General features: G+C 35.7%; 1 protein-coding gene across 4 annotated transcripts in view; it reads right to left on the reverse strand.

Annotated features, from left to right (window-relative positions):
- vps13b (vacuolar protein sorting 13 homolog B) overlaps nt 1–18,137 on the reverse strand; it is a 333,331-nt gene that overhangs the window by 296,118 nt on the left and 19,076 nt on the right. For all 4 annotated transcript variants that reach the window (XM_016670633.1, XM_007550475.2, XM_016670636.1 and 1 more), the window contains exons 5-12: nt 16,436–16,603; nt 15,708–15,889; nt 14,485–14,659; nt 9,171–9,445; nt 6,445–6,540; nt 3,161–3,283; nt 2,629–2,766; nt 1,106–1,193 (exon numbers count right to left, since the gene is read on the reverse strand). In XM_016670633.1, the coding sequence (XP_016526119.1) occupies nt 1,106–1,193; nt 2,629–2,766; nt 3,161–3,283; nt 6,445–6,540; nt 9,171–9,445; nt 14,485–14,659; nt 15,708–15,889; nt 16,436–16,603 (1,245 nt within the window). The remainder of the gene's footprint in view (nt 1–1,105; nt 1,194–2,628; nt 2,767–3,160; nt 3,284–6,444; nt 6,541–9,170; nt 9,446–14,484; nt 14,660–15,707; nt 15,890–16,435; nt 16,604–18,137) is intronic.

Genomic DNA, 18,137 nt, shown 5'->3' on the forward strand with positions numbered 1-18,137 from the left:
GGGGGGGGGGGGGGGGGGGGGGGGGGGGGCGATCGGCTTGAGAGGGAGGGTTGTAACTCATAGATTTTTTGAAACTTATAAAAGGCGACAGGCATTGCCACTTTTCCTCGCCCCCCCCAGTAAGATAGGGCTGCAGTGGATTACGCCTAATATTAACCAGATGGCCATAGTTAGAATGGTCAATGTAATGATGAGGAGGCCAAAATTAGCACCGATTTAGACATCTGAAAGCGTCCTCGTTCCTCAAGATTAAAAATAAATTTAATCTGCAGTAATTATTCTAAGGTGTATTTAACTGACCTAAGTATTTTGTTTGTCACTCTGCACTCCAGTGGGAATGCAGAGTCGAGTCATTTTGGGGGTTAATATAGGATCAGAGGCATGTTCAAGAAGGCAAGAGCTATTCCTCTACTCATTCATTATCACCTTAAAGCAAAGGTAAGGATATTGTTCTGGACTACTGCCACTAAATAAGATAAATGACAACAAGGGAGTGTAGAATTAATTTCTTTAGCAGAAGAGCACAAAATGAATCTTTCCCACCAGAACTGAAAAAAGGCAATTGAGCAAAGAGGTCCAACAATAACATTTCCAATTTAAGAACAGTTTATCTCTTAATGGGATCTTCAGATATCTTGGATTTGGATAAACAATCTCAAGTGCTGCTGCTGCTATGGAATGAGGAACCTTGCCCATCTTAAGACTTCTGCCAGGAAGAGTGACACCTAATTAGGCAAGTGGGGCCAATTCACTTTCTCAACAGCTTACAGGTAAAGCGAAAGAGGGGGAAACATTGTTTCAACAAGCAATAAGGAGAGAGAAACTCAAATATGTGTCAGCGTAGACTAAACACTTCTGACAGTTGCCCCGCAGGTAAGTTTGGGGTGAGAGTGAGGACAGGGAGGGTCAAGGACCAGGTGGCTGTGAATGAAACAAGGAGAGCTCTTTCTTCAAGTCTTGAGTGGGCCAAGTTGACAGGGAGAAGAAAAGAGAAAAGGAGTGAGAGAGAAAGAAAGGGGGAAGGAGGGAAGAGCGAGAGAGAAAGAAAGAGGAGGTGACAAGGTAACCAAACAAACTGTGTGAGGAAGAAGAAATGAAACAATACCTTTGGAGCTGCTGTTTTCCATTGTGTAGAGATAATCCATATAGAAAGCCCCAAAGCGCTGCATGCCTGCTATCTCTGTGTAGCTCTCCTATCAGACAAAAGCAGAGTTCGGTAAACATGGCAACAAGGCAGCAAACGCACTGATAGCCTTTAAGAGTGGCAATGACTGGGGTCAAGGGAGATATGGTAGTGAGGGTCATATCACAGATAAAAAGCTATTGAGTGGCAGAACTACTTAGTTGGGCATTTGCTTTTTGTTTGTTGTTGGGGTTTTTTAATAGCCCAATAAAAACACAGAACCTTACAGTTAAGATTTAAAAGAAAAAACACTATAAGAGCAAGTAAACTATGTAAGTGTTTCACAACTGAAAAACTGCAAATTTCGATTGACCACTAAGAGGTCAATTTAGTGTAAATAGAAAAATCTCTAAAATATTTATAACTTACAGCAAACAAGAAATTGATTAATTTAAAAAAAACAGTATTTTTGTTTTTCTTAGGCAAGTGTCAGTCTACAGTTTAACAGACATAAAGAAGAGTGGCGGGAAAAAAAAAAATCACTGAAACACAAAATGCCGTGAAACATTAAAAATGAATGATAAAGTAAAGCTCAACAGGTAATTCCAGTTTGAATTTGTTTAGAAAAGGTTGGCAGCACTGGGTAACAGCCTTTTTTAAATGTATTTATTTAAATAGTTTACAATAAATAAAAAAATTAATAAGAAAAAGCTGTTTCTTAACATTTCTAGATTTTTAAACTCCTGTTTGAAAGTTTGTTTGTCTAAAGGCCTACTGTTATAACTCATTAGTTGGAAGGTCAGGAGGTAAGTTTTCCTTCCACATGAATCACTGAAAGGATTAAACTAACTCTCAGTCCTTCCCTTCAACAACCCACCTAACGTTTACCCAAAATTTCTTTAAGCAGCTTTTTTCAGGAGAACCTTATCAGAGAGACAGGTTAATGATTAATATTTATTAGGGGATTTCTAATGGATGTGGCATGCTTTTGGATCAAAGTCAGCCTGGTTTCAAAATCTCTGATGATGATTTAACACCAGAATCTTTGAGTTAGTCTTAAACGTCCATTTATAAACAGAGAGGGGATGGATGGGAGGATGGACAGACATCCAAACACCAGCTTTATTGAGGGTCATGAACATTTCAAAGAAGAGTCAACACTTATGCTGGCAGGGGTGATCAAGGGAGCAGTGGATTATCAGGAACAATGGCGTTAACACTAATACTTGAGTAGCTGGAGCATTACAGCCAGCTGGGTGAGAGTGGTAAAATAATAAATCGAAGTTTATTATAAGATTTGCAGTAAAAACAATGAATAAATTAAACTAGAACTATGCTTTAAATAGGACATAATCAATTATAAAGCTTAACATAGCATCATGTTAAAATTTCAAATATCTATATCACTGTCAAAATCAAATATCAACAAAATGCAGAGTTATCTGGATGATATCATCTAATTCTGCATTTTGTCATTCTATTTACCAGAGGCATGTTCTACTTACCTTATGATTAGCAGAGTCTAAGATGAACTCAGCTTTTACTCCATTATTCTCTGGACTGCGGTAGTCAAACAGAGAGTTGGTAAGGTAAGTCATCCCTTTGCTTTTTAGGTTGTCCCCACAGCTGAAGAACACTGCATCCTTTACAGAGAAGAAGAAAACATCAAACAAGCTTTTGTGAAAAAATCCATTTAAAATCATTTTTATTTATTGTAAAATGAAGCAAATTTACAACACAATAAAACTGAACATATGTTTATACCTAAATGAAGTGTTTGAATGTATACAACAAATAATACAGCAAATACGTAAAATAAAAGCAACAATTATTTATCTGTAAGTCGATACAGATATACATGACAATACCACCATAACGAATAAGAAATGGCACATTTTGTTCTAATAATAAAACTACTAAATGATGTCAAGCATGCGTCAATCTCCTTTGAAAATAGAGAGAATAATTTGATTATATTTTTGGCTTCAATTGTTCTTAAAGGTTTCTTCATAAAAAGATATGTTAGGCTCTTTTTACCTCTTCACGCCTGTTCAAATTTTCTTCAAAGTCTCGAACTCCCATGATGCCTTTCAGGCACAGTGCCCGACAGCCGACAAAGCCAATCTGACAGTTGAAGAAGGGTTCCCCCATCATGAGTACCTGAAAATATAACCAGAAAAGAAAAGGGTTCCAGAGTTTTCTGAAATCGTCTCTGTTTAAACATTAATAGTAATAAAGGAACATTGATAGAATGAGTTGAAGAGTTTAGCTAAACACCGTTCTCTGTCCACACAGTTATCTGGAACTAAAAGAAAACATATGACCAACCACATTATAAATGAGTAATATTATAACAGAGAGGTAGTACGCTTTCATTAGCCTGGCCAGCTAGCACTTGAGCAAGTTTCTCTATATGCAAAGATTCACAGAAGAAGCAATATGTATATTTATTAAATATTTAAAGACTTAGTAGTTTTAAGTGCCAATTATTTACTCTTTTAGATAAAAATGGTAAACTTATATGTGCTTTAGGTGAAATTTTGACAAAACATTATAGGAGCTTTCTAAAACCTCATTCAAAATGTGCTCTGACAAAGGCTTTTCAGTACTACACTCCACTCCCACTCAGAGGGAAAGCCAACATGACTGGTAAATGACTCGTTATAAGACATACCAGCTTTAGCATCAAACTAACTTTGTGTAAAACAAGTCAGCTATGACCTTAACACTACACACTGTGCAGTTAAAAAATTTCACTGGTCACAGTGTACAAGATCGATATTCTAAAAATCTTGGTAGTAACCTGAGTCACACGGTGTGATGGGAGATGCAAGACTGATTTCTTAAAATGGCAAAACTGCCTCAGTCAGATCAGACAGTGATATGAGCTCAGCAATTAGTGAGAAGCCAGCTGGAGGCGTTAATGGCCTTATTATTAGAGTAGAACATTAAAGACGGGATGGAATGAAAATGGGCAATAATCTTCAAGATGTTATCCTAAGACAACATTTGATATTTGTTGAATCATTTTTGGATGTCTAGGGTGGCAAATCGACTTGCCTGTAACAAAAACCACAGACCATCAACTTAACCTCACAACCAATTCTTACAGTTATCTCACCACCCAAGATTTTGTCCACAGTGGTAAATAATAGAATAGTCTGAACCAGAAGAGACTGTTTAGATTTTGTATTTTCATTACAGATGCAAGCAGTATAATTTTAGGAAACATTTTTTTTAAATTACTTAAGCACTTAACTTTGCAAAAACATTTAATGTTTAGTTGCACAGAAACATTTTGGTTTTTTAAGACATTAAATATAAAATGTGTGAAATCTGGAATTTTGCCTTTGAACTGTTGAGTCCAGCTAAATGACTAGATGTTTTTTTTTTTGTGGAAACATTTGATTTTGCAATGTTAGGTAGCGCAAGAGTCAAATTCTGTATTCCTTTGGTGAATGTCATTTTCATCCACCTGGCAAACATCTAAGATATAATAATGTCTTAGCTTATTGCTCTCACCATCACATATAACAGGTTTCACTTCAGATACCCAGTTACCTTTCAACACTTTCATATTCTGTCCAAGAATACTCACCCCTTCATTCAACAGAACAATAAATGACAGAAATTGAAAATCTCTGAATTTTCATATCTGGAAGAAACCGTAAAGCTAAAACTTTTCTTAAATCTGTCCAGATAACGAGACTAAAAAACAGGTCTTGGTGGGGAAGGCGGAAATGATTGGACTTGGGTACTAGTCAGGCATTAATTAGTACACTGTAGGCTGCAGACAAGTGAGATGGAAAACAGTTAAACATTTAAAACTAAGGGTTTGGAGTTATCAAAAAAAGATTAAAAAAGATTAACAGATTATTACCAACATTAAAAATAATCATTACAATTATGGATGCACAATGTATTGGCATTAACATCGTTATCAACTGATGTCATTTTCCCCCCCAACTTTATTTATACAACAATTTTTATTTTACACAATAACTCAAAATGCAAACAGCAGAGCAGCACAAACACAACTTCACACATCACCTTTATGTGAAACCCTCAGTCCCCCAAAGTCAAAACATGTGTAAATGATTCACCAGAAACATGTTACATCTGCCACATACATCACTATCAGAACAAAAGATTGTTGCCAGCCTGGCATTAGAAAAGAGTATCCCTAACATAACCTTGCATTCAATCAGCTTGTGGCAGGCACAAATGGAAGATGCATGAAGCAGAGACACAGCAGCATCCCACTGCCAGCAGCTTTCCTCCTAAACTTTCCTAACTGCACACAGTGAGGATGAGGAGAGCAGCCACATAATCCTATGTAGTCATATAATCCATATAATCCGACTGAGATGGATCCTTTAATGACAGAATCCGTAGAGAGTAACGTGTTTACAGTGGTTTCAGGTGGGACGACTAGGAAAATAAGGAAACAATTTTCTGACTTAGTCCAGGCCTGAAAAAAATTAAAAAGCTGCTGATTTGGGATGCTGTTGGGAGCTGTTTAAATGAGGAGAATATGCCATCTGTGTACATCATTAGCAGATTTAATACCATTGTTGTGCCACATCTGAAATACTGGATCAGTTTTGGATGGCGCAAAGACACAGTTTCTGTATTTAAATCATATCAGTCCAATAAGTTAAACAGGGTTGCTGGTAAGAGCCAACCTTTAACTGAAGCAGAGAAGAAATGTCAGCAGTTTGATTGTTTTTTGTCCACAGTTTTAAAAGTGTAGGGAATGTATATAATATATACAATATCTGTGAACAACATTAATGTCAGATATCAATATTAGCACAACTTTTATCTAACTGTACTTGTTTTCTATAACTAATAGTAAAAGGAAAACAGTTTCTTATTGCTTTGTCAAGGGCATGAAAAATCAGATCAGAATATACTTTGATCCTCAAGGGAAAATTGATTATTAGTTGACAAGCTACTCCCATCCAAAGAGTTAAATATTAGCAAATATAAATATAAACATTAGTAACATACAAAAAAAAAAAACACATGAAATGATAACTAATTTAAATACTACAAAAATATACACCAAAAACAAATAAAAGTAACTATGTAAATGGAAATATGTGACTTTATAAATCTAATAAGTACGGTCAGTTATCTTAAAAACACTCAGAGTTGGGAGTTGCATAATCTAAATGGCTACAGGCAGGAATGATAGGTACCATCTGTTGGCCATTGTTTTATTACAGGAAATGCAGATTTAGCTCCAATGCTCAAACAAACAAAGATCCAAGAGAAAGTTCAACTTGTTAGCAAACCAGAAAGGTTGACACTCGTACCTCAATAGTGATTCCCTCTTGCTCCATACACAGAACCTCTCTGGACTTGACTTTCTGAGGACTGTAGTAGCTGCTCTCTGACTGTGTGTCTGTCAGCTGATAAACAAAGAGAAAAATAATATTGTTAATAACATTTTATTAATAAACAACAGCATAAGTACGTTGTGTCCTTCTGGGTGAGTGGCAACTTCAGTTATAGTGGAAAACAACAACGAAGAATACCTGGTGAAACCCTTTGTCTAAGTCATTTGAGATGAAGGGAAGGAAAAAAGAACCATTAAAATGTACTAGACAGAAAACCTCACTGGAGAAATGATCAATAAATGGAAATATAAGTGCAGCAAAAGCTAAGGTTTTTTAAACTGCTGGATTTGAAAAGTAAAAATATTTTTCCGAGTAAAAATTAGTAAAAACTTTTTTCCTTTGAATATAATGAGTATTACAAATAAGCAACAACCTGACAAACAGAATTGAAAGTAACACATTTTAGTTTAGATTTGATTTTAGGGGTAAAATGAAAAACCAGATCATCACCATCATCTATTAAATTACCACTTATAATATTGACATTTTTAAGGGAAAAAAAAGTGCTGCTCATTAAATTCTGGAACAAATCACTAGAACAAGAGAAAATGTATTTCAATCATTTTTGGTTGAGGATATGGAAGCCAAGACAGAAAAACACCTGGCTAAAATGATCTGGCAGAAGGACAGTACAGCATGCTCCTGATGTTGGTTAATAAGCTGGGTGTAGAGCAGAATTAAACCCATTCAACTTTAACACAGGAAGCAGGTGCAGAGCAAAAGCAGCTGTGGCTTATTATTCTTACTGAGCAGACTCCCACCCTGGATCTCTTTTCCCCTTTAGGTTCGGATAGTTTAATCACGTGCAGAAACACTCTTCCACCAACCAGTACATCCCAAAAAATAGTAAAAAAAAATAAAATAAAATAAAAATTATAATATCATTAAGATACTGTTCATTCTAGCAGTATCTTTGCAACACAAGTGCAAAGTGTGTGCTACATAGTTTAGTAGTTTATGTCAAATATGATCAGAAAATAAAAAACAAATATGTATTAAACAACAGAAACAAATTAGATTTGACAATATTTACAGAATAACAGTTCAGTATTAGTACTGGGTGTGTGGTAACTTCAGTTATAATATTGTGAAAACCAACAATGAAGAATACCTGGGGAAGCTCTTTGTCTTAGTAGAAGTATTAGCCCACTAAATCGTTAAAGGTGATGATGAAGACACAACAAATGTTTAAATAAGAACAGGTCATTATCCATACTACTGTGGTGGAGAATTTCTGATTTAAGGGTAATCCTCTTTAACACGCTAACTCTGACTAATTAATTATGCAGAGCATAACACATTAAAAATATCAACACAATAAATGTTAGCATCAGCTTTTTACTACAGATAAAAGCTCAATTCAACCATTTGGTAACAAAAAGGGTTTTGAATCGAGAATGTTGCTATTTTTCTACATAAGGTTTTCAATTAAAATGTGATTAATTAATTACAGACAATGGAATTACCTCAATTGAACATTTTAATTGAGTCCCACCACTTGCTATTTTTTGATAGTGACAGAGAAATAGAGGTAGACAGAGAGTTAAGGACTCTTCATAGCAGAAAGGATCACCATGTTACCAAATACTGGCTTCTAGCATCAACACACAGGGTCCCGACTGTTTTGAAAGAAGCTTACATATCAATCATACAGAAAAATATGTACAAAAAAAAATGTTGTATTTTCTGTTTTTTTCTTTTTTGTTTTTGGTAAAGCAATATTAAATCTGGCATCCAGCAAAGGTTCAGCAGGTGTGTTAATCAAAGAAAGGAAATAACTGATCAGGGCTAAACTATGAATAATGTGTTTACAAGTTAAAGTCTTACACTGCCGTTTTCCCCTAATCAAAGAGATTTTGGGAATAGTGTGTTGGTAATCTAAAAATACATCTCTCATTTCACATTCACGTCAAACTCAAGTTCAGCCTGTGGCTGTTCAAAGACATAAAATTACTTCAACCTAAATACTTCCTTCTAGGAAAGAAACAAGAATGTAAAAAAACCCTTCCTTTCAGCTGCCTGCAATTATTCCAAAAGAGAGGCAATTAATTGATTAAAAGAACTCAAACAATACAGGAACAGTTTAAACATTAGAAAAACACCAAGGTTTATGTGGCCTGAGAACTAGCTCCCTTCCGCTGATCACACACACTGTCAAATGTATGAACATTTTCCCTTCACACACAAATGCGTGTGTCCGAGATGTGTGCACATGCACGTGCGTGCACCAACATAAGAGAAGAAAAACGCAGACTACTAGTAATCTGATATATACGGCCTAATTCTGAAAGGAAACAGGGATGTATTCTAATTATTCCGAGTGAAAAGACGTTAAACGTTAAAATTTTGGCAGCATTTTCTAAATATTTTTCTTCCTCTGTAACGTTTTAAGTAATAATGTAACAAGGGACAGCAACTATTGGTCAAACTACCCGCCCTGATGCTGTCCACAGGAACTAATAAGATCAGCGTTCCTTAAGTCGGAGCTAAAGAAAATTAATGTGCTAATTAATTTGTGAGAAAACGGCACCTACATGAACACAACATAAAAGAGTATGAAACTGATTCAGCAAAAAAGCACCTTTTTATTTTTGAATTGTTTTAGCATGAAGCCTTTAAAGTTGTGTTTTTAACAGCTTTACCTTAAAGGTGATGGAAGCTTTAGTGCAGTAGAAGCCAATAGAGACAATAGGGTCCTTCAATGTGTGCTGCAGAGGGTAGTTGGAAATGCCTTCTGTGTCCCCCTGCATGTAGAGGCCTCCCTCCCCTTCTTCCTCTGTGCCTACAATGGCTGGGACGAAGGACCAAGCCCAGGACATCCAACCCTGATCTGGATCTTCAGGACTCCCACCCTCTATGTAGAGGTTCTGGCTGGAATACGGACTGGATCCCAAACTTTCCATTTCAACATCGGTACCTGAAATGATATTTAAAAAAAAAATAAATAAATAAATAAAAAACAAAAGCAGATGATTTCTTTAGGAACAGACAATCATGGCTGTTCTTGAATTGCCTACTAGGAGACATGACAAGTCTTTTCATAGACATTTACAGTCTAGACTTCTAGCGCAAAACCATAAACCTCAACACAAAGTATCATGGAGAAATTGTTGACTTATGGAAAAGAAAAATACTCAAATTACAAAATGCTGTCTTAGCATCGTTTCAATATTATGCATAAATCGATTGAAACTACAGAACATACTTCTTTCAGAGAAAAAATGGTTCACAATGAAAGTCTCTTTGAACGCCTAGCAGAACAGTCAATTTGTTCATGTCTTAAGGGATGCCTAAGGCAAGCAAGTTGTTACAGCTGTCAAATGAAAACACAAAGCAAACATAGATCAATGCCACTGCATCTCCCCTGTGCAGGTGTCAGTTTTTGTCTATTGCTGGAATGCAGTGCAGCGTGAACTCTACACAGACAGACAGGGGAAGTCCATTCCATTTGATGCCAGAGAGCAAAGTGAGTCAGCCAGCATCCTGACAGAGCCCTTGACTGGGCTCACTGATCAAGGCTATCTGTCCTGAACCAACAGCCCAGGCTGTGTCTACAAATACATCTAGGGAGGGGCTGGCTCACAAATTTGATAAGCAGCCAACAAACTATGTAACTGTCTAAGCCAGCTGTACAGTGCAAGATTAAGCAGAGCTTAAGGTGAAGGCTAAAAAAGATCAACATTGAGAATGTGAAAACTGAGGTCAAGGAGGTTTTTCTGTTGATGATGTAGGCACTGGCTAATCAGGGGGGAAGATGTAGACATATTTGTATCATCATATTTTGTGGCACTTATAGCAACTCTAAAAACTTTACAGCAAATTTCTCACAATATGATGTCCAGAAAAACCCAACCAGGCCTCTAAAATCTACTTAGGACTTTAGAGGCTTCTTCACCACATCAGTCATATTAAGTTGTGCAATGGTGTGGCTAAATAGCACAAAACATTCTCTTTGAAACATAAAAAAACATCTATTATTCCATCCATGAAATGGACGGGGGAAAAAAATTATTTGCAAAATATCAAAGTTAAGATTGAAAAGAAGCTAGATGGAAAACAAAAGGGAATTGCAATGTGGTGGAAAAACTGAATTTTGCAAATTCAGATATTTTCCACAACTAAAAATAACAATGACTAAAAATCTGAGAGAACAACCTAACACAAGAATTTAATTCTGTTATCTGGCATGTCTATGGTTATCAGGAACCCAAATGCATTCACACTCCTCTGGTACACATCATAACCTTTGACCTGGTCCTATCACTTCTGTTTCCATACATGTCAGGATAGAGGAAACTGATGTCAATAGTAAAGAATGTGTAATCCCATTCCTTACTGCCTCATGTCCTTTTCAGAAACATTATTGTCTGTGAAGTCATACTTTAGGAATCCCAGAGGCAACAGCAGTGAAAATATGACACATTATAATTAAATCTTTCACTTTGAGAATTGGCAGTTGGAAATCCCATGTTATGGTTTTAAGTCCCAACTTCCCTCTCTGATTCCATCTCTCATATAGTTTTGTTTTCCTTTCCTTTTTCTTTTACCCAAAAAAGCTCTCGGTGTCAGTTTAACTAGTTCAGCTCTTTCATGTCACATCACACTCGAAGTCTGAATGTGAAGATAATCATGTGGAAGCAAAAGCATTAAACAACTTGACCCGATTAGGAAGACTTTGAAATAGTATGCCGAAAAAGCTAAGCAAAACATGAGCAATGTGAGAAATCTAACTATTTCTCTTTGATTATTTTGTACCAACAAATGGTTAGACCGTTGTTTTTGGGACAAATGAGAATTTGAAAATGTATCCAGGCACCATGTCATAAAATGTACAGTTCATACATTCATCTATTTTATTTATTTATTTATTTCTCTCATTTGCAATTTAAAATGAACATGTCACAGGTTGGTCTAAAAGTTTTGAATGAAAACTATTTGTTTGAAGAAATAAATCTGTTTATTATTTTAGATGCTTAAAATGATGAGAAGTAGAAATGTGAATAAACAGAATTATAAGTCTCAGATTATTTATAGATGGGATAGTGGTTACCTGAATGTTTGGTTTCAGTTTCTGTTCATCACCTACATGCAGGTGATGAACATATAGTTTGGTAGATAATCTCTATATGAAATACATTTTAAAAATGTATTATTACAAACTGTGACTATTTTCTAACCCTACTCTAAAACATTTTCCCTTTCATTGTAAACAGGCCCTGTGAAGCCTGGGCTTTAATTGTTTTTGTGTTACTTTACTGAAGGTGAAGCTGTGATTCCTGCAGCCTAAAAACAAACAAACAAAAAAAGAATAGAAAATATTATTAGATCTTTGAAAAAGGTTTCTGCAATGCAGAAATGCAGAAATGCAGACCCTCCTCTCCTCTTCAGCCTTGTCACTCTGTCATATATTTCCTACATAATTAAGTATTTGAGTACTCAGGTTCCAAGGGCTGGTCCTCTCTCATTTTGTGACGGGATACTAATTCATTCTCAGAGGCTCTGCATAGCAATAGCATGACCGCGACTCTTACATCTGGCATTGGACACTTTACTGGAAGCTGTGCCAACTTGCAGAGAAGGCCAAGAAGCAGCAGGCAAGTTGAAGAAAGCAAGGTTGTAATGTGTTGTCCTTCTGGCCACCACTTTAACTCCATGAATATTTGCTCCTGGGGCAACAAAGACTGATTAAACCCAGAAGGAGTTGTGATTTTATTTTGTTCTATTTGGCAGGGTGAAGGATGAACACATTAAGAGGGAACAAGATGGGTGTTTAGGGGAATGAAGTGACTATTATATGGGGGAACTTATTTTTCCAAGATAGATGAGCATGTAACTTAATTTTAAGAGCACAATACCTTATTTTCAGTCTCAGAATATGGGCTGCCTTCACTCAAAACTCTACTGTCAGAAATATTGCTTGCAAATATGTTTTGCTCCCCTTAAAAAGTGATGATTCAGCACTCAGAATGTATGATGCCTGCCCAAATATCTTCTGAAATTGTTTAAATCTCTCTCCCCTCCTTCAAACATCTGTCTGTTAGCAGGACCTCAAACCTGTGTTGTCACGTCCGATTTGTCTGCTTGCAGATTTTTCATCCTCTCCTTTGGAAATGAGTGATAAGTCTGACTAGCAACAGTTTCAACCGAGAGAAAGAAAGAGAATGAGAAAGCGAAAGAGAAAAAGAAAGGGCGTGCGTGCGTGCGTGCGTGCGTGCGTGCGTGCGTGCGTGCGTGCGTGCGTGCGACTGTGGCAACTTGGCCTTTTTAGTTTGCGCTTATTTTGCTCACAGAGTTCAGAGAAGTCCAGCCTAACAAAATTTTAGAAGATCAGAGTGATGGAAGTTAGCAGTATTGCTGTCCATATAGTTTTTAACACCTTCTTAAAGATTATAAAGGTCAAATAATGTCCCGATACCAGCAATTCTCCAACATTTTCTACACTGTTGAACATTGATGCCATTAACAGTAATAGCATCAAATAGGCAGCTGCTAAGGACTCTAACAGTATAAGCACTGATGCAAGGTATCTGGCTAGAAGTTAATATCTGGACAACATTTTTGTTTTTTGAAGACTAATAATTGATTACCTATTCTATTTGGTAACACTTTATTTGAAGGGGGGTGAATAAGACTGACATGACACTGTCATAAACATGACATAACACCTGTCATAAACATGAATAAGCCTCAATGAATATTTATGACTGTTGTCATAAAGCGTCATTCGGTAAATTATGACACTTTTAATACAAAGTTGACATTATTCAAAATGTCTTTGTTATGACAACTTGACATTAACCAAGAAATTATTACTGATATAAATTTGTTATAAAAGTATTACTGATTGCATTTTAAAAATTAGATAACTTTATGTTATTAAAGGTAAAGTTTAAACTTTACCTAGCGCTTTATGACAACAGTCATAAATATTCATGAAGGCTTATTTGTGTTTATGACAGATGCTATGTCATGTTTATGACAGTGTCATGACAGTCTTATTCACCCCCCTTCAAATAAAGTGTTACCTTCTATTTTCATGAAATACAAATACAAAGATTCTCTGAATGTTTTGAATGAAAGCAGCATCAATGTTTTGGAAAATAGCAACTGAACAAAAAAGATTGAAGCAACACTCCAACAGCCTGATGAAAACCAACATTTACCCAAACACTGTGTGCCCTGACTTTTCAACAGGAGATAGCATCACATTAAATCAGATGGTACAGCAAAGTTTAAATGGCAGCACAACTGATTTAGCTAAACAAGAGCTAATTGTAGAAACAAAGCTAGTTATTTCTGGAAAAGAAAAGGGAAGGCTTTAGATATGTAAACAATAGCTTATGCCATATCAACATGCTAGAACTCAAGAACTCCTGATGGACTTCCTGAAGAAGTAAAAGCTAAAGTTTTCTATAATCTTTTAAGTCCATCACCCTCAACAGAGATCATATATCCCAAAAGAGCAGCACATGCAAGGCAACCCAAAAATCTCAAACAGCTGGAAATCTTTAGAAGGAAGAATGTTGAAAAATGCTTCAAAGAAAAACTGGAAGATTTAGGTGGCAACAAAAATTATAATGAGTTCTGTTAAATATCTTAAGGTTTGGAAATGCACAAAGCACACACAAATAAAAGCATCCAAACTTTTGTTTTTAGTCTGTTCCTTTATTATTCAGAATTATGAAAGATGAAGAATCAACCTGCTAATAAGAATAGAATCTATCGCGTTTCATTTTAAAGCAAATTGCAAGTCTTTTCTTGTCCACTTAATGTTATGGATGTTGCATTTGCTTGACTGTTGGATACGAGCTGCATGTTTTAGTAACAGAACAGTTAGTCAACCCTTTCTTCATCCTCTACCTTCAACAACAATTCATTTGGAAATGATCGAACTTGACAAATATGAATCTTTTAAAGTTAACAAGGCTGTACTTTGCCTGTGAAAAAAATACTCACCAGGTGAACTTGCTCCACCTTCCCTTACATGATCCATGCCTTCTTCACCCTCACTTTCTTTGTGTCCTCCTATTTCTCCATAGTAAAGAGCAATAATCAGCTCTAAGATCCGGATAAACATGGGCAGCTGCTGGTCAGTGATTGATAATTTCAAGCTCTCCACCATTGTATGAATCTATGGAACAATAGATAACAATTTATTGGAATTTGGTACAGCCTCCTGTTTTATTATTCTTTTGAAAAAAAAATGCATGCTCTTTTCTTCCAGTGTGCCTTTAACATACAAAGAAACACCTTGTTTAATAAATATAAGCTATAAGTTCTCTCTTTTTTTTGAAAGAGCGTAAAAAGAAAATCTATTTAATCCTCTGTTGATTTTATGCATTTACTTAAAAAAAATAAATAAATGCAAGTGTTTCAAGGCATCTTAATGTGGAGAGTTAATATTAACAAAAATCCACAAAAAGTTTTACATAAAAGTAAAAAAATACATGTTAGAGTGAAAATCGTTTTTTAAATATCTGATGACGTGCAAGTCTTTCTGGGTCATAAGTTGCCTTTTCTTTCTCTATTAAAATGACACTACCATAAATGTTGGAGCCTGTTTTATTTTTAAGGCAGCAAACTTAGAAAATCAGTGGAATTATTAGATAAAGAGACCATGGGCATAACACAATAAATATTATGTTTATGATGTTGGGTCAATAAATACAACCTGCCGATAAGTTACGGCTCAATTCAATTTTACAAATTTTGTTTGCATTTCACTAATATGGAATTTATATTAAAGTCCAATTAAGACAACTTAAAATCTATTAGGTAAATAATGTGTACATTTTGGTCAAAATTATTTCAACAGTTTGCTGAGAACCTGCATAATATCTTAATCTAGTAGAGGCTGAATGATCAATAATCAAATATTTTACTTTTAAAAGCCATACAAATTTCTTCAAAAATCTTTCCATAAACGCATGACTTTTTCAAGGGTAAAAACCATGGTAATTTAATAAAAGTAATTAATTGTTTATGTATGTTATACCTAAAATGAATATCAGACAAACCAGTATAACTACAAAAACACTAATGAGAGTGTTTTGTAGTTGTAGTTTTTGCCAAGGCCAAACCAAAATCTTCAAAAATTAAAGAAACCCTGATAAAAAAAATCATATCTTGACCATATTACTATATTTCATATAGTTTTAACAGAGTGTGAAGAGGCTCACTTTGATGACAGAGGGGATCTTGGAGCTGATATTGTCATAAGTGAAATGGAGGCGCGTTCTGAAGGAGCATTTGTATAAGAGGGGGTCCTGGTAAAACTCAATCTTGCCGCTAGCATTCCTCTTGTCCAAGCACACAGTGCAGTCAGCAAAGTTTATCACTTTTCTTAGGACCAGTTCTGGAGCTACAAAGACAAAAAAGCAAAAAACAAAAGTTAGTATTTATATATGAGGATATGATTCTGAATATGCATCTAATAATTTTTTAAACTGATTAAAGTGTTTAGGAAATAATTTAGGAAACAATTATAAAAACGGAAATTAAAGCTTTACAAATTTGTATCTCATTGCTTTTAAATTTAAAACTTTTTAGAGGCTTCTAATATTTTTTTTTCAGAGGTGTTCTTTTCCTGTTAGTTAACATCTAATTCATTTCTTAAAATATGCCACCAGCCACCCGACTGGATTAACAGGGTTAGATCCTGCAGCAGGTTTGGAAATTTATTCTAACTACTTAATAAAAAGTGGGTGTTATATTTGAAGGTGGCACCATCTTTTTCCTGAATACCCATCTCTGAGAAACATCATTAGTTATTTCCTCTCAGCTGGCTTCACACTATCATGGGGGTGAATGTTTGCAAAGCATCAGATAGCACAACATTATTGGTTTTCATCTCCTAGGATTGACAAATTAAACCCAACACTACTGAATGTAGCCAGTTTCTTCTTACCAGTTATGTCCATGAAAGCCCTCTCCCAGATGTCATCCACAGTGTAGCACTCTGCTGCAGTAATGTTGACCGAAAGCACAATGTCGTCTTCAACATATTTGAGAATCAGGTTGTTCACCACGATGTTCACGTTGTTCACCACGCGTCTGATTAGACTCTGCACATAACCTAAAAACAAATACACAGATACCATTTGAATATTTGAATATTTAATTAGAAAAAGAAACAAGAATACCTAATACTACATAGCTTTAAAATTTGATATTTCAGCACCAGCACGTATAGATACGTTACTGTAAAGTCTGAACCACTGCATCAGGCTAAATTTCACAGAACAAGAGGGCTGCATGTAAATGTTATGCATGAAACAGCGACGAACAAAGACAGCAATTTTACAGGATAAAACTTTGGAGTGAAAAGAACTCAGAAAAGAACTTAAAATGACACAGATCTGCAGAGTTTAACAAGAAAATATGAAAATATACACTAATAACAGCTTCCAACCACAGGACCAAAAGTACTTTTCATTCCTACTGTATAATGTTTAAGTTGCTCACGGCAAATTGAAACATAAATCTTTACTGATTTTGTGTTATTTCCAAACCAAATGTTTATTTTCCTGTATCTGCACACTTGGCTTAAGGAAGAAGAGAATCAATAATTAGGCAGAACTAAATAGTGCTGTTGACAGAAAATTTATATGAATAGTTTGAGTGTAGCGCCACTCTAGACAGGCCCCACTGCATATTGGTATAATCCAATCACCAGAATTCTCACGGGTCTGACCAAACAGAGTGGCAGGAAGAGAGAATGAAGGAGTGTAAACTTCTCTTATAAAGGGAGCATATGTTCGCTCAAGTTGCGCATGGTCTTTCAGGCATTCATGCTTTTTAACATGAATGACTGTGGGAGTGGCTGCGTGTGCGTGTGTGTGTGTGTGTGTGTACATGTGTGTGTGTGATTCTGAGGTCAGAAAGAAAGCTGCTGTTGCACCTGCAGACTGGGTAGTAAAACTACCACTTTACCCCCTGCTATTTAACTCTCTGGATCTAATTTACCCATTACAGAGTGTCCCCTTTTTTGCACTCTTGCATTTTCGCCTGGTCTTGGTTCACAAGAGGTCTAAGGCTTCAATCCTCTATGTTTGCAAGCTACCCTGCAGCTCTAAACCTTTAGCATAAACAGAGTGGAAAAGATGACAATGTTATCCAATGTAAAAACAAGCCAAATATCCTCTCTTATGTCAAGTACTGCAAAGAAATCTGTATTGTAATCTGCTTAGTAGGAATGTACCAATCTAATACCAAGTGTCAACATAAGGTACATTTAAATGGAGTCCAAGTTGGACCTGAAAAACTCAGGTGAAAAGAAAAAGGTCAAAAGTGCTATGAAATGGTCAAAGGGAAAAATGAGGACCAACTCCTAAGGTCTCATGTAAGGAATAAAAGATCCCTAGAAGAGAAAAGAGCTCAATGTACTCTATTGCTTCATCAATATGGGATACTATTCTCTTTACACTTTAAAGAGACGGAATGTCAACTATTCTATTTCCCAGGAATAGCAAAACAATTAGCTGTATAATTATAGTCCTCTGACCCAGAAAAGCAGTTTAATTGGAACATACCTATATCTAACATGAGTTTCTATTTCAATCAAAGAAAATCTCCTTCTTCAGTCACACACACACACACAATGTCTATGA

The sequence above is a fragment of the Poecilia formosa genome, unplaced genomic scaffold, assembly GCF_000485575.1.
Source record: "Poecilia formosa unplaced genomic scaffold, Poecilia_formosa-5.1.2 Scaffold36, whole genome shotgun sequence".
NCBI classification, from domain to species: Eukaryota; Metazoa; Chordata; class Actinopteri; order Cyprinodontiformes; family Poeciliidae; genus Poecilia; species Poecilia formosa.